At 43.6% G+C, this 21,153-nt stretch overlaps 1 protein-coding gene across 2 annotated transcripts in view; it reads right to left on the bottom strand.

The window, feature by feature from the left end:
• Positions 1-21,153, bottom strand: part of TRMT9B (tRNA methyltransferase 9B (putative)) — a 51,976-nt gene that overhangs the window by 12,231 nt on the left and 18,592 nt on the right. For both annotated transcript variants that reach the window (XM_090035993.1, XM_090035992.1), the window contains 2 exons: positions 9,179-9,333; positions 2,334-2,507 (listed from right to left, as the gene is read on the bottom strand). In XM_090035993.1, coding sequence (XP_089892119.1) covers positions 2,334-2,507; positions 9,179-9,332 — 328 coding nt within the window. In that variant the 5' untranslated portion in view covers position 9,333. The remainder of the gene's footprint in view (positions 1-2,333; positions 2,508-9,178; positions 9,334-21,153) is intronic.

Below are 21,153 nucleotides of genomic sequence, written 5' to 3'. Positions count from 1 at the left end.
TCATGACAGCAACCAAATGTCACTAAATAATATAAATAGTTTCAAGATAACATGGTTTTATATAAGTACATTTGGAACATGTCCATCAAATATTCCAGATAATACATATTGGACTTCATCAAAGCCTTTGATTCTGTTTCCCAAGAGGTTCTGTCAACTAAATTGGAGGGTACTGGGCTGGATCAGTCTACAGTGATATGCGTGGACAACTGGCTTAGAAGTCAATCACAGAGAGTTGTAATCGATGCAATGGCCTCATCCTGGAGGGCTGTCTCCAGTGTTGTCCCCCAGGGATCTGTGCTTGGAACTGTGCTCATTAACATATTAATGACTTTGATGAGGGGGTGGAAAGCTCAGTGATTAAGTTTGTGGATTTTACTAAGCTGTGGGGAAACGTGGGCACATTAGAGGATAGGGTAAGGATCCAGGATGACCTTGACAAACTGGTTTTATAGATGGAATGGAAACAGATGAGATTTAATAGGGATAAGTGCAGGGTTCTTTATCTGGGTAGGAAGAACCTTCACCATAACTACATGATGGTTGGTGGTAAACTGGCTGGTACAGCATCTGAACAGGACCTGGGGGGTCGCAATCCACCAGAAGATGAACGTGAGTCAACAGTGTGATGAAGTCGCCAGCAAGGCAAATAGAACTCTGCCATGCATCAGCCAATGTGTTGGCAATAGATCCATGGAGGTGCTTCTCCCTCTCTATTTGGCATTGGTGAGGCCACAGCTGGAGTACTGAGTCCAGCTCTGGGCACCACACTTCAGGCAGGATGTGGATAATCTTGAGAGGGTACAAAGAAGGGTCACCCATATGATTAGGGGCCTGGAGGAAATGAGGAGACACTCCAGGAACTGGGCCTGTTCAGTCTGAGTAAGATAAGACTGAGAGGTGACTTGATAGCTGCCTACAAGTACGTTAGGAGTGAGCATCGAGATCTAGGGGATCAACTCTTCAAGAAGGCACCTGAAGGGAGGATGATAACCAATGGGCACAAGCTAATAGAGGGAAAATTTAGGCTGGACATAAGAAAAAACTTTTTTTCCATAAGGGTTACCAGAATCTGGAACACTCTCCCAGCAGAGGTTGTGCAGTTGCCATCCTTGGATGTGTTCAAAATGAGATAAAATGATACTAAAGGCTACTGACCGATCTGAAGGATTCTGTCACTACGGTGACTTCCAATATCAGGAACATATAATCAGCCAACACAATCTGTAAAGTTCCTGTCTAAATAAGGTTCACATAATGAATCAAATTCTCTTCAAAGCTAAAATGTCATAATCCTAGTAGTAATATTAGAGTGATTGTATCAATGATGGTCTAGGAATTATGCAAGGGACAAGGATATCTTGGGGTAATATCTTTTATTGGACTAACTGCATAGTTTGGATAAAGTTAGACAAGCTTTTGAATGCAAAGTTTTATTCAAAAGCTTATCTAACTTTATCTCAGCCATGATCCAATAAAATCAGATCCAATACAAGATTTAACCCAAAAAATCCTTACCTCTTGAATAATCTTCCTGGTGATTCTATAGACATATTAATTTGATCAACAGCAGAGGAACATTTGATGATTGATATGAATATTTTCCTTTTTCACAGAAGATGAAAGAAAAACAATTTGGCTGCAATGAGACAGACAAATATGTACTAGATTTCATTTTATTTAGGATGAACATTCATTACTGTTATATGTAAAAGAATGTGATTATCATATTTATTCTCATCAATCTAGTAATTGGCCTAGGTAGGATGCAGGCAGGCGGGGCAGATATATTGATTTTATATCCGTTTATTATGCAAGTGTAACTAAGGGGTGACTCTGGCTCAGTCTCGCTGGCAGGTAGTAAAACCTGTTAGTAAGGTAAATCTGCTAGTATACTGGGCACTCTCTCTCACTCAAAGTTTGTGAATTTACTTAGGCATGGACCTACTGAAACATGCATTTCCGATGGCAAAACATTTTATTCACCACAGAATTATTTCTTTGTGGTCAAATACAATGAACAACAGTATTATTCATATTTTATCATTTGTATATGAGATGCTATTAGCAGTATTGTGCAGGTTAAATGGTACAATATAATAGTGATGATAGATACTACTAAACACATTTTGAAATGAATCCTCTACTATTTGACTTAAATATAGATGCGCAGGACATAGGTAATATTCTAAGGTTTCCAATCATGAATTCATGTTTTAAATTAAATCATTTAACAATAATCATTAGTGAAACACAGAAACAAACAGGAAAATTAACTACAATATTTCACATTTACTTTGGCAGAGCACAAACATGCTCCCCTATCCTCTTACCTCCAATGGAGATGATTGTATTGAAGCACTGATCCCTAAATGGAAGATTAAGGTTGTCACATACCAATACTTCACAATCTTTCTTCTTTGAAATTTCCACTAATGGCCCACAGTAATCACAGCCCAGATTATACACCTGACTGTTGACAGTGAGGTACTTTCCAGTCCCACAACCTAAAAAAGACACACTTTGTTATCATCATCTGCCATCCCCCCCAGAACGAAAACATTTAGTGTGAAAATACTCTTTTTAATATTTCATTGTTTAAAAATAGGCTGGAAAAATGAAATAGGGGCTTGATCCTGCAGACCTCTTGCTCACTGGATTCATTTTATCAATTTAACCAGTATGTTCACATCACCAGGCATAGAGTCATTTCCCCAATGACTAAATAAACATTTTGTTCCTTGGGCAGCACACTTTTAAAAAGCTTCAAAAAACAACAAACAACATTAAAAATCAATATCCTCCCCTCTGATCCACAGTCCACACACTTTTACACAGACTGCAAAGGTTTCTCTCTTATAAGGAGAAATTCTACATTTGCAGATTCTACACTATGCTCAACTGCTGCCATGCAGCCTAAATACCCTGGTACAGGGGGTAGTCTCCTTGAGGTGCTGTTCAGGTGGAAGTTAAAGGAATCCTTCTACGCAGGTACTGGGCTACTCTGTAGCCACTACTACACACATCCCCTGGGCTACTACACACATCCCTTGTTAGTCTCTTTGCAAGGACTAACACTAACAAGAAGAATCAGTGAAGAAAGGAGGACTTAAGAGTCTCTCCCTGCTCTCCATCCTGGGGCCATCATGAAGCAAAACAACATATTATATGTGTGTCACAGTACATATACCGCTACAAATCCTGCCCTTACCTTTTGCCTGAGTTCATTTCCCAGTGGGAACTCTAGGGCTTCAGAGGAGAGAGCAGGATTTCCCTCAGACTCCTGCATATGTCCTAAAGAGCTGCAGCAGCTTAGAGGTGGGATTTTTTAACCTCAAAACACATAGTTAAAAATGGTAGAAGCTCAGTGCTCCCTATACAAGAAAGAACTATTTCAGTGTCACAGGTCCATCCATCCTCTAACCATTTTTGCTTTACTCCATTACAGCAGCACATTTGTGTGACAAGCAACTACAGAATGTGTCTTCTACCTGAAAGTATGTTTTGTATTACTAAAAGACTGGTGCTGTTCTAAATTGAAATCTTTCAGAGTGCTCTTCAATACCATATGCATCACAGGCACTTTTCCAAATTAGATTAGAAAACATTCAGCACAGTTATGGGTCAGTGGTGAGGAATAATCTCTGGAAGTTTACAGCCCAGCAGCAGAGAAACAGCAAGACACAGAGAACCATTTCAGTATTAGTAATTCAATTTTAAAGCCTGCAGTTATCTTTAGAAACAGCACTGCAGCTGCTCTCACTGATGCTAATGTACAACATTATCTACAGATACAGCACAATATCGATGGGAGAGCAGCAAAACACTTCAGGAAGGTTACAGGGAGGTTAGCTCAGGTTAAAAATGGCTACCCGATCTAACTTAGTTTGCCCAAGTGTGGACCTTGCACTAGCTAGGTGGATCCAAGTGCAAACTGTACAGAAGTTCAGGACAGTTAGATCAATCTAAAAATGGCTCACCCAATTTAAATTAACCCTACCTCTGAGGTGCACTCAATTTAGAACAGATCAGCCATTTTTAAACTAATTTAGCTGTCCCAAACTTCTGTACAGTTCCCAGCACAGCCCCAAGGCTGGGAAAGCCCTGTGGCTGGCCCCAGCCCTAGGGCTCCACTTTTTCAACCCCCTCGCTCCACACCAGGCTATTCTTAGCCACCAAACAGACAACCCCTCGGCCTCCCCAAGCCTTCCAAACTCCACATCCCACAAGCCCCTCCTAGAGCCACTTTACTGGAGTTCACCAGTGCCCGGAGCCAACAAAGTAAGTGAGATTGGGGGGAAGGGTCAGATGAGGGGGAGTTGGTTCACTGGGGGGGGTTGTTCATCCAAAGGTGGGGGGGCTAAAAATAGCCCCTGTCCTGAGGATGAGGAAGAGAGCCCCCAAATCCCCTGCAGACCCTGCAAGCCCCATGATCCCACCAAAACTTCCAATGGGCACTGATCCCCACCACAGATACCACCTACTCCCGAATCCCCCACAGACCCTATCTGCACCCCCAATCTCACCCCCTGCAGACTCTGCCTTCCCTCCAATCACCCTGTCGATCCCCCCTCCACGAGCCTGGTTGCCCCTCCAATCACTCAAACCCCCTGCTACTCCCCCCCATCCTGACTTACCTTAGATCAGGTGGCCATTTTTTACTCAATCTAACCTCCCCAAATGTCTATACACAGCCTTAAAGTGTTAAAACAGAGCACATTTCTAAAAACAAAAAATTACATAATTATTGCCAAGAATAATACTCAAGAGAAATGAAAGAGGCTAATATGTGAAAACTGCTCAAAGAAAATACGAGATAAAAACTTAAGAGGTACATGTTAATAAGAGAACAAGAGTAGTTAAATTGAGATACGGTATTATTACTTATTGGTTTGGAATACTCCTGCCTAAAAAATATAAGTTATGTGTATATTGGTCATCATTGACCACAAGATGAACATGAGCCTGCAATGCGATGCTGCGGCTAATAAAGCGATCAAAACGCTGGCTTGCATCCATAGATGCTTCTTGAGCAAATCCCGGCACGTCATTCTCCCCTTGTACTCGGCCTTGGTGAGGCCGCAGCTGAAGTACTGCATCCAGTTTTGGGCTCCACAATTCAAAAAGGATGTGGAGAAGCTTGAGAGAGTCCAGAGGAGAGCCACGCGCATGATCAGAGGTCAGGAAAACAGATCTTACGATGATAGGCTGAGAGACATGGGACTCTTTAGCCTGGAAAAGCACAGGCTCAGGGGTGATCTGATGGCCACCTATAAGTTTATCAGGGGTGACCACCAGGCTCTGGGGGAATGTTTGTTCACCAGAGCGCCCCAAGGGATGACGAGGTCGAATGGTCACAAACTCCTGCAAGACCGTTTCAGGCTGGACAAAAGGAAGAATTTCTTTACTGTCCGAGCCCCCAAGGTCTGGAACAGTCTGCCAGCGGAGGTGGTTCAAGCACCTACATTGAATACCTTCAAGAGTAAATTGGATGCTTATCTTGCTGGGATCCTATGACCCCAGCTGACTTCCTGCCCTTTGGGCAGGGGGCTGGACTCGATGATCTCCCGAGGTCCCCTCCAGCCCTGATGTCTATGAAATCTATGAAATCTATATTAATTAGAATGTTTTACTTCAATTAACTGACAGGCAGTTTTGATGAAGTGTTTTTCATCATCTCAGTGACTATTCCAGAATACGGGAACTGTAAAATAGTTAATAAAATTTAGTGCTGGCAATAAACGGGTTACAGTTCCACATCAGAATAAAACTGAATATTGATTACTACCCCATGACATAATATATACAGGATCTTGATTTTTAATAGTATTCATGAGAATATGTCAGTGATTTATATTTATGAAATAATAATCAGTTTTTGTGAAAACAACATATAAGGTCAAAGTCTGAGTAGTTTATCTTGATGAAGAAACAACTGTAGGGCCATGAATGAAAGGACAGCTCATCTTATTACCATTAATATGCATGTGTAGCATTAATATGAGCATGTAAAGCAAGCAAACAAGAAGTATTTTGACAAAAATGTCATGTTAAGTTAAAAAAAAAGGACATTGGTTATTAAGCATACACTGTGGCTAGGGATAGACATTACACACAAACTAGTTTAAGTCATCAGAAACTGGTTTAAAACTGTAACAGAACAGACATTCAGTGCACATAACCCAGTCTCAATATGGCCAAAACCAGTTTGAGATAAACCTGGTTGAATCAGACTTAACTGATTTGGCTCAAACCGGTTTATGCAATGTCCGCCCCAGACCCCTTGCTGGTTTAAATTAAATCAGACTTGCCCAGCATCCTGGCATGCTTTCTGGGCTGGGCAGAGCTCTATTCTCTGCTCCAGTGAGCTGAGCTGGCCCCTCCCTTCTGCTCTGTAGCTAGAGCAGGGGCAGGAGGTAGCCAGACACTGGCCTGCCATGGCCCTTGAGGCAAATTCCTCCCTCCGTCCCCTCTCCCCACCACCCTCCACTGGCAAACCCTGGGGACCACAGCTGCTGTTTCCCAGCCCCAGCAACACCTCCAGGGCTTGCATGCAGCCAGGCAGGGATGGAGTTAATTCCTCCCTCAGTCCCCTCTCTCCCCCAGAACCTCCAGGGGGTTGACTGCAGTCTCTGTGGCTTGGGAGAGGATTAATTCCACAGTGTGTCCTGGAGAGGGCTGGAGTGAAGTAAGCTAGTCCCCTGTCTGCAGATCCAAGCCCTGCACCTGTAAGCCCAGAGCTAAGACCTGAAGAACCAGACTGAGAGGAGGGAAATGTTGGCAAAGACCTAACAAGCATCACACATGCTGGAGATGTAGTTAACGGAAGCTGCAGACAGCTTCACCAAAGATGGCGGAAAGCTACCTACCTAAACAAAGCCTTTCTGAATGCCAGCTGTAAGGAAACTTTCTGCCCCCAGGATTAGTAAAACTAATTCTTGTCTTCCTGGTTTGCATTTTATGTTAGAATAAGTTCTGTATGCTGTGTTTTACTGGGCTGTATCTTAGCTCAGATGAAGATTTTTGGTAGTTCCCTGTTGTATGCTTTACAAATTGCTGTGTTTGATACATGCTTGCTTCAGAGAAAGTACTTTTCCCCCATCCCCACTCCTCAGTCTGGCAGCAGCTGCCCACCCCACCCTCCCCCAAGCTGGTGGCTGGCATCCTGTGTGTTGTGCTAGCCCCAGCTGGTGCCTGGCTATGCCCCCTCCACTCCAGCAGGGAGGAGTGAGAGCCTTGGAGGGCATTTCTCTTCCCTCCCCTTTGGCAGTGCCTGACAGGCATGCTCTAGTGGGCCCCAGCTTCTGGCTGCATTTCCTTGTTTAACAGAGAATGTCTGTCCAGTTAATCAGTTTAAGCTGTGCATCTTGACTAACCTGCAAAGAGTGAATCAATTCAGCCTCTGGCTTTTTGACTGTCCCTAGTGAAAATGCATCCTTGTATAGCTTCAATTAACTAAATATCAAGGTGACAGGCAATTCTTATAGACCCTAGGAGCTACGAAAAACCATTCCAGGAAGATTACTGAATAAAAGTATGCTACAGAATATTTTATTACTCCGTCAATTAGTGAACAAACTTAAAGCACAGAACACAAAGTAAGGTGTTTCAGAGGATTGTTTGAGTTGTGAGGCTGGGCTTGGGTAACAGTGCTCTATATTTATCTCTGGATCCCTGACTCTAGAGAGGTACAAAGAAGGTTTACCTCAGTGTGGAAGGAGAGACCATGGGAGGGGAGAAAAAACCAAGAGTGACCCCTCTCTGCAACTTACCCCCGATGGAGCAAGGAATGCCAGAGGGAACGGAGCTCCATGGGGCATTTCCAGAGCCACTGCTCACCACCAATGGCCTCATTGGTGGTGAGACAGCCTGGGGAAGTACTTCCAGCCCCAGAAAGGGGCAGTTGGGGAGAGACTGCAGCATCACAGGGCAGAAGATGCCAGAGGTTTGCAGCAGGTGGCAGATAAGAAGTGCAAGCAGCAGGCATGGGTGGTTGGAGGATCACTAGTAAATTCAGGTACTGAAGGCCAGGATGTTGGAGCTACCGTCCTGACCACAGTGAACTGCCACAACTAAAGAGGAGTCAGGTCAGAGGTGGCACAGGTGAGGTGGGAGCCAGGGAGGGGCTGGGCTGCTTAGCATGGAAGCCTCCCAGAGTGGATTGTTCTTTGAGAAAAGACTGGAAATTAATTGATAAGAGAAGTGATCCAGAGGTGAAAAGGACAATCAATCTTGGCTTAGAGACAAGGGCTGAATTGATGGAAGTATTTGTGGGATTTTTGTTACGACTGACTGAGCCATGAGTTGATTTGTTTTTGTTGAGTTTGGCCCTTGGCAGGACTGTTAAAAAGAGCAACTGGCATGGGACATTGACCCCGGAGACAATGCTTGCCTGGCTGAATTTCGGCTGGCTGACCAGAGTAGGTTAAAAAATGAATTGATTTAAGTTCATGTGTGCCCCTGTCAATAAACCAATGACAGGGGAAGGACCTTGTCGAACTACCTGTTAAAATCCCCCAAACCACCCCACTCAGGATACCCCCTGGTAGGGCCTGACACAGATCCTGGGCAGCCTGGATAGGTGTGCTGTATGCAACCTTTCGGGGTGGGGGGGAAGGTTTACCCCCAAGATAAGAGCGTCATATAACATCAAGGAAGTGGTAAGGGTGGAGTGTAGGGGAGGCGATGCCCCATGTAGAAACTCTATTGACAGGCCCAAGATATCACCTAGCAGAACTAGCTCCCTAACAGAAGTAAAAGCAAAATCATGGTGGGCAAGAGAATAACATCAAAGAGCAGCTGGGTGAAATCATGGTTTCTTTCATCCTGTCATCATCTGTCAGGAAGACATCAGGCTGGAGGAAATCCAGGTCTTACAGCACCTACTCTTGACACTCAGATTGAGAAAAGAAGATATGCATTTTTTTGTATAGTTAAGGTGATTCATTGCATGGAGGTTGAAAGAGTAAAAAGAGATTAATTTCACACTGTTGTAGAAGTCAAAAAGCAACTGTTTTGTGAAACAGTCTGTCACAGCCATGTAAGTGATCAGATAAAGCAGTAAGATACATGACATACAGCGCCCAGCCTACTATTAAAAATATCCTACACACTCAGGTACAAGTATGATAACTTTAATTTGTAAGTCATACTCTTTGCTTACAAAACAGTGACTTACCTATGTCTGCAATGAGACTGCCAGGCTTTTGCTCCAATAGAAACTGACGAACACGAGGCCATGCTTTGCTTTGCAAGTCATTAAAATAGGAGGCTGTGCTTTCATACACACTGTGTACATGCTGCTTTTCCAGCTGGGTAGCCTCATGTTCCATCCTAAAGAGAACATAAGATGTAACCGACAAATATTATGCATAGTAGCACATAAACTGTAGCAGCGGAGGTTGTAAATTTTATAGTAATTTAGAGTTCATGACCTAATAAATTCCCAGTTATAAAATTATAAGATTCACCTACAATACGTTATCTTTGTAAAGTGCTTTCTCTTCTCAAAGGATCTGATTTAGCACCGTTCAAGTCAATGAGGTGGTTAGCCATGTTAGTTTGAAGTTGGATAACGCAAGATGGCACCTTAGAGATTAATTGGTTCAGAGAGGCATGAGCTTTTATGCACTCAGAGAGGCTTTCATGAACTCTTGTAGGCAAAAACCTACTTTGTCAGGTGCATCTCTGAACCAGTCTTTAGATGCCATCCTGGCCTATCTTCTGCCATTCAAGCCAACTGAAGTTTTTCAACTGAGCTCAACGGACACAGGGTAATGCCCCAAGAACACTATGCAATAACCTTTATGTAGGAATGCACACTGACAGACTAATTTTACTAAGAAAATGCAGACAGTCTCAATGGGTGGGAAACCATACAGCAGTTTGGGGTACTGAATACAACTGAAAAAATAGAAGTACACAGAAAGTAATTATGTGAATTGAAATGTGGCCAAGACATTGAACCTTAAATCCCATAATCCTTCAGAAAAGGGCAATGACATTTCTAATTCCCAATGATCCACAACTGGTTGGAAAATTCTCATCAAAACACCATTTTCCACCAAAACACCCTTCTTTCTCCCTTTTCTAAGTCTGAATCTCAGTTCAGTGACTTCTCTGAAAGATGGCCCTTTCAGTGTTGCTGTTACAACTGTGCTAGGGCACTTGCTTGATACAGACTGAGATATAGTACCAACACTAACTCATTACTACAACTTTTTCATGACAATGTAATTTACTTTCCATCCAAGCATTACAGTCCAGCCTTATTAATCTCACGAGTTCTGATGACATTACGTTCCATAGTTTTATGGCTTCAAGCATTTATATGGTATTCTTTATGTTTACTCACATAGCTGACTGCCTGGTTTAGAAATTGTTCCTTCATACTATTAAAATGGGAGTTATTAATCATCCAGTGTTTTTATTCAAGTTGCCAACAGAGACTAAACCTGTTTACAGGTTCCCCCTGAGGCAACAAATAACCCATTGTAGAGATGAAATCACCGAAGTGATTCAGTTGCTTGCATCTGAAAATGTCAAAGGGATTTCCACTTGCCAGAGAATGCATTCCTCATGATTGTCCTTAATTTTTAGGTACCACTAGTCTCTAGAATTAGTTCATTGTAATAGCTTTTAAGAGGCCAGTTTTAAACAAGATAACAAAAATAACATAAATTCTTTAACACTCCAGCCTTGAAAACAATTTAGATGTGCTTTTAACTTTCAATATTTGAGCAGTCCTATTCACTTCAACTGAACTATCCATGCACCTTAGGTACATAAGTGTTTACAAAATAAGACCTACAATTTCAGCTATTTATCTGCTTAATCAGTTTTATGGCCTGTGTTATGCAGAACATAAAGAGCAGGTGATCATACTGGTTCCTTATGATGTTAGCATCTATGAATATCTCCCTTTAAGAGCACCGTGACCACTATATTAACTGCTTCAATATTCAAACCTTGACTGCTAAATTCAATGTATTAAAAAAATATTCAAACCTTGACTGCTATATTGACTGCTTCAGTGAAAGAATGAACAAAGAAATAATCCAACACATGCCACCATAACAACCTCTCCCTCTCAGAGAGCAGGGCCATAGAATCCCTAAGATCTAACCACCAAATATTAATACGACCAGCAGATAAAGGAGGAGCTATAGCTATTCTTAATTGTGAAGTTTACATAAAAGAAGCCAACAGACAATTCTCTGACACCACCTACTACAAACAACTAGAGGATGATCCTGTGGCAGAAAGCCACCTTGGTTTCTCCCCAAAATCTCTGCCCTGTGACAATGTGATAAAACCTCTGTGCTGTGACCATCTGAGTAGGGTGGGCTCAGCAGAAGAGACCACATCCTTACCCTGTCTCTTTAGGTAACTTGAGCTGGCTGCATTCCTGAGGGAGGGGGGAAACCTGCTCCCTCTGCCTACGTGACTGGTACCTGGGTGAGGGGCATCTACCTGGTGGGCTGGAATCTGCCCGGTAACAGGTGATGTATTTCAAATTGGTTGGCTGACAGCCAACCAGGGCTGGCCTCCACCGGACCAGGTGAATGAGGTCACAGGGGTTATATAAGTTAGGACGGGAAGGAGGCGGTCTCTCTCGTCGGCCATGAGGTGAAGCAGCAGCCATGCGGGGGACACAGAGAAGCCTTACCATCTGAAACTAGCTCTCTCTCACCCCAAAACTCATGAGCAAGGAACTGCCTGCCTCCAAAGGGAAACTTCACCTGCCTTTGGAAGATGCTTGTGAGTAAGCCACTCTATCTGATTAGATATTTAGCTGGCAGTAACACAGATGCATAATCAAAAGGCTACCTCAGCCACACTGTTTGCTCTTTAGGATTTCTAAGATATTGCTCAATCCTGTACCCTAGTTTACCCTACCCCTTGTAATCAATAAAGTCCTCCTTTTTGACTGGTGTGGGAGACTTATTGAGAGGTGGGTCTAAATTATGCCTAAGGTCTGCGGACTAAGGGAGACTTTACTTTTTGCCCCCTGACTTGGGGAAGTGCCCCAAGTGCCTGTACTGGGTCGAGTACCCGTCGGACTATTAGGCCTGTGTTTCCCCAAGGACACAGGGCTGAGACAGTCCCTTCTCGAGGTGGTGGCGGTGACGTTACCCTCAGACTAGCGAGTGTGCTCCGGGGGAGGAGTCGGCCGAGCATAAGGCACCCCTAGGGAGGCATTCAGAGCCTGGAAGGTGGTCGGGCGCAGGGAGGTGGGCAGCTCAATGCAGGAGCACCCCCTACTGGCCCGCCACAGATCCTACTCCTTTTCACCTTGACACTCAAAGCTACCATCAAATCATTTCCATCAGAACTACAAGAAAAACTACAGAACTTGATCCCCTCACTACCCAACTCAGGGACTTTTTACATGCTCCCTAAAATCCACAAACGAGGAACCCTTGCAGACCTATCATTTCCAACCATGGAACCCTCACTGAAAAAATATCAGTTTCATCAAATTAATCCTAAAATCTCTTGTCACCTAACGAGTGAGTTTTGTCCAAGACAGAACAGACTAAGAAAGCTTAAAAACATACCACCATCCCAGCAACATTTCCTTCTAAGTCACCATGCGTACTACCAGCCTATATACCAACATCCCACATCAGGATTGCATTCAGTGCCTGCCTTACATATATACAAGAGCAAAATTACAACTCAGACTACAGACCCAAAGATACTACTGACATTATACACTTCATCCTCACATTCAACTTTACTTTCAATAACCAATACTTCCTCCAGACCATGGGCACAGCTATAGGGACAAAAATGGCCCCACAGTATGCCACCTTTTTCATGAGCCACCTGGAAGAAAAAATCGTCAAGGACTTCGCCATCAAGCCCATGATATACTTAAGATATATCAATGACATCTTTATCATTTGGACTGAAACCTTGCAATCTCTGATTGATTTATATCAACAAGCATTACCCCTCCACCAGACTATCTCTGGCATACTCCAGCACCAATAGTTCCTTTTTAGATATGATGGTCACTATACAGAATGGTAAAATACAGACCACCATATACAAGAAACCCATGGCCCAACATACATATCTTCACAGAACCAGCAATCACCCTAAACACACCAAGAAAGCTGTAATATACAGCCAAGCCCTCTGAGACCACCGAATTTGCACTGAGAACACCCATGATCGTCACTTCACAAATCTCAAGAGGGCCTTCACTCAACAAAGATGATCCTCCAGAGATAAAGATCGCACTTTTGAAAAAGCCACTCAGATACTACTTGAAGAATTGCTGCAGTACAGAAGGAAAAGCCCCATGAATTGCACACCGACATATCAACGCTCCCTGAAACCTATACAGAAAATTCTCAAACAGTTGCAACCCACACTAGAAGGAGACCCAATTCTTTAAGAGATCTTCTCAGAACCACCCATCCTAGCCCACCCATTTGCTGTGTTTTAGACTTCCTACAGTCTAAAACACAGCAAATGTATCCAGACCATGTCATGACAAAAAATGTAAAATCTGCCAACATATCTCCACCACCCCCACAATTACTACACCCCACAATAGAACCCTTGATATTCCTAGATCTTACACCTGCACCTCCAGGAATGTTATCTATCTCATCCAGTGCACCAAATACACTGATGGAAAATATGTAGGAGAAACCAAACAACTGCATACCAGAATGAATACACACCAAAAAATCCATCAAAGACAAAAATACCCAATTACCTGTGGGAGCACACTACTTGCAAGAAAACCACTCTCTCTCCAGTCTCTCAGTTCTAATCCTCAAACGGAATTTACGAACCACCTTTCACAGATGAGCCTATGAACTTCACTTCATTAACCCACTGGATACAAAAGTCATGGACTAAATATAGACATTGGATTTAAGACACATTATGAACTGCCTAACATCTGACTCTCCAGGTAAACTTTTTACCAGCTATATTCATTCCCCTCCCCTTCCCTTCCCTTCCCCCACCCCCGCATCTCTCATCCTTTGACTACAGCTATATTCTCTCCTCTTCCTACCCCCACCCCTCCACCTCTCTCTCACCTATTGACCAACCCAATTTACATTTTTAACTGACTGATCTTCTTGCATACATACTGGCTCTGGCTTCTTTACTACTCCATCCAAGAAGAGCACAGACCATCTGCAGATGCTTCATCTGCCTGATGAGAGGTAATTGCAAAGAAGAATTTTTGCCAACTATTAGAGTTGGTCTAATACAGGGGCAGGCAATTATTTCAGGTGGAGGGCCACTTACTGAGTTTTGTCAAGCCATCAAGGGCTGCATGACAGGCAGCCAGGGGCAGATAAATATTAATTTTCTAAATTTTTTAGGGGCCCAACTTGCCAGATAGAATGGCCTGGCGAGCTGCATCTGGCCCGCGGGCCGCATTTTGCCCACTCCCGGTAATAAAAGATATCAGATTTCCCCAAAGAAACTTGTCTGCCTAGGTCCTTAGACCAACACGGCTACAGCCTACACCCCATCTCCCTTTAAAGCATTTACATTTAGTCTTAAGAATCCTTTCTTTCATCTTTTCTTATGTGATCCAAAATTTTATTTTGTGACTATTTGCAACAGAATTTTCTAAGTTTTAACTAGGAGCACTTAGAGTTGTAGAATCATGGAAAATTAGGGTTGGAAGGGAACTCAGGAGATTATCTATTCCAACTCTCTGATCAAAGCGTGACCAACACCAACTAGATCATTCCAGCCAGAAATCTGTTGAGCCAGGTGTTAAAAACTTCCAAAGAAGAAGATTCCACCTCCTTTCTGGGTAGTCTGTTCCAGTGCTTCAGCTAAACTTCCCTTGCTGTAACTTGAGACCATTGCTTCTTGTTCTGTCATCTGTCACTACTGAGAACAGTCTAGCTCCATCCTCTTTGTAACTACCCTTCAGGCAGTTAAAGGCTGCTATCACTTCTAAATGCATAAAACCATATTTGTACAATTTTTCAGTCTAATTTGATAAGAGCTTAATAAGGTTGCCAGTTGACTTCTGTTTAGTTCTTTTGAAGTTATACCAAACTATAGCTAATTATCTGTGAGCAAACTCAGGCAGAAGCACGTAGCATTGAAACACAGACATGAAATGTTGTGACATATATCAAAATTTGTTGAACTAGTGCTTCTTCAGGGTGCCATTTCACAAAATGTAGTAAAATAGGTTGGGTTAGTTCCAGTAATTGCAAACTACTATTCATGTACTGTTGCTAAACCCAAAAGTTTTCATCTCATTCAACCCTTTAATAAAATAGCCCAGTTACATTTTATCTTATTTTGGGTGTTTTATACCTACGTTTCCTTTTCCTTTGCTTCAAAAACTCATATTATTTTATATCCCAGCTGCTTTCAGTCTTCCTTCTCTATCCATAAGTCAAACACCCAAGACTGTCAATAATTAATTTTCCTTTGTCATTCAATATACCCCATGCTCTCTTTTTTACATTTCAGGCTGGGTGACCATGTATTCAATGTTTCTAAGTGTCCTTATCTCTCCATGTGAAACTCTTTCTTTTATTACTACAGTTCTCAAAAAAAATGAATGTTTTTAGCTAGTCAGACCAAATTAACCTTCTGAAAAACTGCCATTAATGCTAAACATGAAATTAATTATCTGAAGTGAAGGTTAGATCAGATATTTAAAATAAACACCAAGACAAATAAAGGCACTGATCTAATAGATATTAACTTTCAAACTGGCAGCATAAAGTTTCACATTAAATAAGATATCTCAATTTAATTCCAATGTAAGGTGAGTTGTAGTTAATCCAGTGAATTAAATGTGAACATTTTTCTTTTACTGTATTTTGGGTGGATAGTCTAGAACTAATTTTCATGGGCACTGGACAAGACTCCGCACCCAGCCCAGCAGTCACCAGTCCATATGCTGTCAAGTGCTGTATCTCCTACATCATTTTTTTTTCAACTGTCTGATTGACTCTGATTGATTTTGACTTTTCTCCTACAGTGAGGAGTACACTTGCTGTAACAGCTAGAAGTTTCTCTGGTAACAGCACTGCAGTCTATGTTATTAATTATTACATTTTATCTGGCCTATTTTTCCAGTTATGATGAGTAATGGTTCTCCATCAATTATCTACATGTTAGAGGCAAGGTAATGTAAATATAATTATTAAAAAAAAAAATTTTAAACCTTAAATGATAGTCAACTTAACTTACTTTTCATAATGTATTTTGCTTGGATTTTGCAGTGACAAAGCTTCAATAATGAAATACAACCAGCCAGATTCACTCTCTAGTTCTATTCATTACCTTATAATAGTGCTATATTTCAGCTTGCAACATTGCAGAAATGTCCTAAGCTTTTACATTAATTTTTTTAAATGCAGAAAAACATGTAAAGTTTAATTCTTCACTTGTTACACCAGTTTCACACTAGCTTAACTCCAATGAAGTCATTAAAGCTACATCAATGTAAAACTTGTGTTAACAGAGGAGAATTAGGCCTGTACAATCATATTATAGTTTGTACCTGCATAGCACAGATACATTACTCTATTTTTCTTTAACAAAATATGTTTCTTGACTTCAAAAAAGTTAACAGCATCTCTTTGGTTCACACAGTAAAAAGTGTTCAAGGTTCTGATTTCCGGTCTAGAACTTCCATAATACTGGAGAGTCTACTTAGGAAAAAAGGTAACACTACTGAAGGTTGCCCACCACCCAACTCTGTTAGGCTAGAGGCAGACCTTCAAAAAGCCTGAGCATGAATTGATTCAATCTTTGCAGGTTAGTCTAACCTGCCTAGATTGAATCAGTTTGCAACTGTACAGACATTCCCCCTGGACTGAAAAAACACAGGCATATGCCTGCAGTGGCTAGAAGCTGGGGGGCGCTAGACCAGTCCTCTCTTCTCTACCACAGCTTTTACCAAGGAAAGAGCAGAGGGACATTACCAGCTACCTGTTGATTAGCTCCAAAAAGCCCTAAGCTGACAGTGTCCTGTCTGCTTTTGTTCTGTCTCCTACAGCACGGACCATAGCCAGCATGAGGTATGCTAGCTAATGCTCAGAGGTGTCCAAGAAAAGCAGAGGGGAAGGGGGAATCCTTGCTAAAGCGGAGTGTGGGGGGAGGTGGGTGAAGCAGGAGGAAGCCAGGCAGATACCACTTTACTTGCAGTCTCGGCTGGAGCCCCCAGCCAGGGAACAGGGAGAGGAGGGGTGGGAGGGGCCACCCCTGCTAAGCTAGAGCAGAGAGAAAAGCCCCACCCAGAGTTGCAAAGCATCTGGGACACTGGGGAACTTTGGTTTAACTTAAACCAGGAAGGGGTCTGATACTACATTCACCCAGCTTTATCAAACCATCTTCAGCCATTTTGAAACTTGTTTATGTGCACTGAACTTATGTTCTCTTACAGGTTTAAACCAGTGTCTGATCACTTAAATGTGTTTATGTGTAACGTCTGTCTCTAGCCTTAGAGTCCAGTAGTTCTTTCCAAAAAGAGCCTACTCAGGTCTCCATTGAAGTAAGTTCTCTCCGCTGATTTTACTGAGTTTTGTATAAGGCTTAACGTGAAGAGAGCCAACCAGGAGTGAGGGCTTGATCCTGGATGGTAAGCTGAGTATGTGTAAACATATTATGAAAAGCTGACTCCCCCTCTCTCACTCTCACACATACTTTTGAAGATATTTGTGTGCACTCTTTCTTCTTTCAGTGGTCCACTATTTGGAAAAATACTACTCCCATGTGGGGAGATGGAGATCCTACTTCTATGGGTGTATAATTGCATGTAAATCACAAAATACAGGAGAGGAACCTCCTCCCACCTCTTAGCCCATTAGCTAAGGCATCCTGAGATGCTGGATAAATGCAAATTGCTCCTTTTATCTCCACTGAGCAGACTGAAGTTACCCTGACATAAGCTAAGTAGCACAGCCCAGAGTTAATCTTCACCTGAACTTTGAGATGTTCAGAGAGCACTTAGCATGAGTTAATGAGTTTTAACATGAGAATACTAACGTTTTAAATGTCCCCAGTATGGGCTAAGTTTACCGTGTTAATTTACCCTAAGATGTCACACTGCCATACGTTCTGCCTAACTTCAGATTACCACCAGTTAACTCATGAGCGACTGGTACCTTCAGAATCTGGGGGGGGCACCAGCAACTAATCACTGATCGGGGGGAGGGGTCCCCCAGCAGCCAATGCTCTTGTATCTTGTGATAAGGCAGCAAAACCGGAAGTGCCATCAGCACTTCTCTCAGTGCTGGCCAGCACCAATCTCAGGGGGGCACCAGCCAGCATTTCACTCCATGCCCCCACTCCCCAGCCGGTGAGGGCCAATCTCAGGGGGGGCATATGCCCCCGTGCTCCCGCTATGCATTGTCCATGGTTAACTACCTCTCTTTATCTATGTAAGTACTGCCTAAAGAAGTAGGATTTAGACCTTAGTGTGTAGTTAGAATATCTGTGTGCAAAGCAGCTCACTCTACTTCCAACTTTTCAAACAGGAATCAGTGAGGAATAGCTAATGTGCTATAAGTTCACACTGCAGCTTGCTCTGCACAAATTTCTCTGTAGACAAGGCTTTAAAGTATGGATACAGCTGAAGAACTATGAGATTTTTTCAGACATAGCTAGCTTAAAACGCTAAGCAACAACAGCTTTTTCTTTAACATAATTTAGGATCTTCTTCAAGAATGTAATAGTCACTTGTTGCAGCCTAGCTATGAAAAGTGGGCATACTAGTTGGAGCTATTAGTGCCATTTTTTGCTGGTCTTGTAAGAAAATTAATCATCAGTCTATTACTTGTAATTATGGTGCCTAGATAAATCAGAATGCTTAGAAAGAAAATACATTACATTTCAAAGACTATATTCTGTACAACTCTCAGTTTTTTATCCCTCAGTTAAGAAAAACCTTCAAAACCTATTGTGACCGCCGGACTAGGGCCCTCCCCATAGGTGGTTCACCTTCGATAGGGGGGATGCCGCTGATCACACCAGATCACTACGGGTTCGGAGTAAGTCTCTTAACGTCCAGTCCCCGCCTTAGTTCTCACCCGCCACAACTTGATGTTAAGTTCAGTTAAGGTCAGTTCGTGGGTGCTCCGTGGCCCGGGATCCCTCGGCGGTCATGTTGCGGGGCTCCGCCATCCCTGCACCCCAGCCTCACACCACCTCTAGTGCTCTCCCCTCTTTTGTAGGTCCAACCTCTTGTTGATGGGCTGGTAGCTCCCCTTGGCCTGACCTGCCCTCGTAGGATTACTTGTAGGCCTGCCTGCCCCGTCCTCTCCTCCCTATGTCCTGTTTGAGCCGGTACTGGGTTGCAGCACAGGTTGGGCCCCGCTAAAGTATCCTTGCCCTATCTCCCTGAATGTGCCACCTCAGCTGTTCCTGCTGGGGTACCCTTTTGACTGGGAAACAAAACCTATAAACATATAAACTTAAAACCTGGCCCCACAGCCCCTTACCGACTGGGGCTCCTATTTGGACCTCCCCGGGTCCCCTTAGGCAATATCTGTTGCTCAATCCCCCTAGTACCCCTATAGGTTTCCGACCACGGCCAGTTGGCGGCGACCTCCGCCCGACTACACCCTCTCATGGCTCTTCCGGGTCCTGGCCCCCTCTGGCAGGGTTGTGTCCCTGCACCACCACCTCAGCACTCAACCTGTGGGTCTCACAGGCTTCAGGTCCGTAACCCAGAGGTCCCTCATTGAACATTCTGCTGGTTTCTCTATCCTTGTGGTCCGTCTCCGTCCTCCTTGCCTGCCTCTGCTCACTCGATGCCCTGCAGCCAGCTGTTGTTGATGTTTCCTCCTCCGGCTGAGCGGGTTGCTGCTCTTCTCTGGGGCTCTCTGCCCCTCTTCCTGCGGAAGCTTCCGTCTGCTCCGCTCTGGAGCTCTCTGCCCCTCTTACTGGGGAATCTGCTACCGATTCTGCTCTGGGGCTTTCTGCCCCTCTTACTGGGGAATTTGGCACCTGTCCCGCTCTAGGGCTTTCTGCCCCTCCTGCTGCGGGACCCGGTCCCGGTTCCTCCGCCCAAGTCTTCCTTTCTCCCGCAGCCATTTTTATCACCGCTGGCCCCCTGCTCACGATGATATCATCTTCCGGCCGTGTCGGTATAAACAAGCAGCAGACGCGCCGCGTGGGTTTCTCCGCCAGTGCCGGTAAGTCCTGTCCTAGCTCCCCGGGACACCTATAAAAGTCAGCGCCCACAGATCTTAAAAACACGTAACCACATAAATTTTATAGTCAAATATCTGACTAAAGGTTCCCTTCAGTCTGTGGGAATCCAGTTCTTTCTTTTTCCATTAACATTTTCAAACCTTTTAGATGATTAAGTTTTCAAGGAGAAAAGCTTTAGAGAAAAACTTGCTGCTTGTAAATGTTTTATTGCTCTTGAAGTAAGGACTTATATTTATAATGTAACCTTGAAATGACAGAACAAATTCCAAACTGCAGCACTTACAAAAAAGAGGGTTAGATTCCCCTTATGCTCTTGTACCTTGTGCTAAGTGCTTACACATTTTATAAACATGGTTAAGTATTTTGAAACTTAGCTAGGTATTTTATAAACACAACCTACCAACATTAAATCTACTTGCTTACATACACTTACAAGGGAAGCCCATGCAGCAGGGGCTCCATTTCCCATGCCCAACCACCTGACAGCTGCAAACAGGAGCCATGGTTCAGACCCAACATGGCTGTCTACTGTGCCAAGAACTGGGGAAAGGGAGGGAGTGGAGCCCCCCTGCTGTGCATGTCCAGCCTGTACACTCCAGCCAACATAGCCATGGGAAAGACTCATTTGTGGGGGGGCTCTATTCCCCCCACACAGGCCCCCACTTTCCAACACGGCAGACAGCTGCACAAAACCAAGCTGCAGCTCCTGTGAGGTGCTCAGGTGAGGAAGTTAGGGAATTGAGGCCCCCGCCACACAGACCCCCTGCTTTGCTGGCTCAAGACCAGGTCTGCACAGTGGGTGGCACTGCCCTGCATGGCTCTCCATCATGCCAGAAACCAGTGGCAGGGGATCAAAACATCCTACCACATGGACCTGGCATAGCCCCTCATCTGACATAAGCCAGCAAGCTGAGGGGCCCACACGATGGAGGGGACTTTGATTTCTCCCCTTGCCCCCAGTTTCTGGCTCAGCAGATA

The sequence above is a fragment of the Crocodylus siamensis genome, chromosome 2, assembly GCF_052110815.1.
Source record: "Crocodylus siamensis isolate JL-2025a chromosome 2, ASM5211081v1, whole genome shotgun sequence".
NCBI lineage: Eukaryota > Metazoa > Chordata > Crocodylia > Crocodylidae > Crocodylus > Crocodylus siamensis.
Note: the sequence above shows the minus strand (reverse complement) of the source record. Positions and strands in the feature narration are given on the sequence as shown.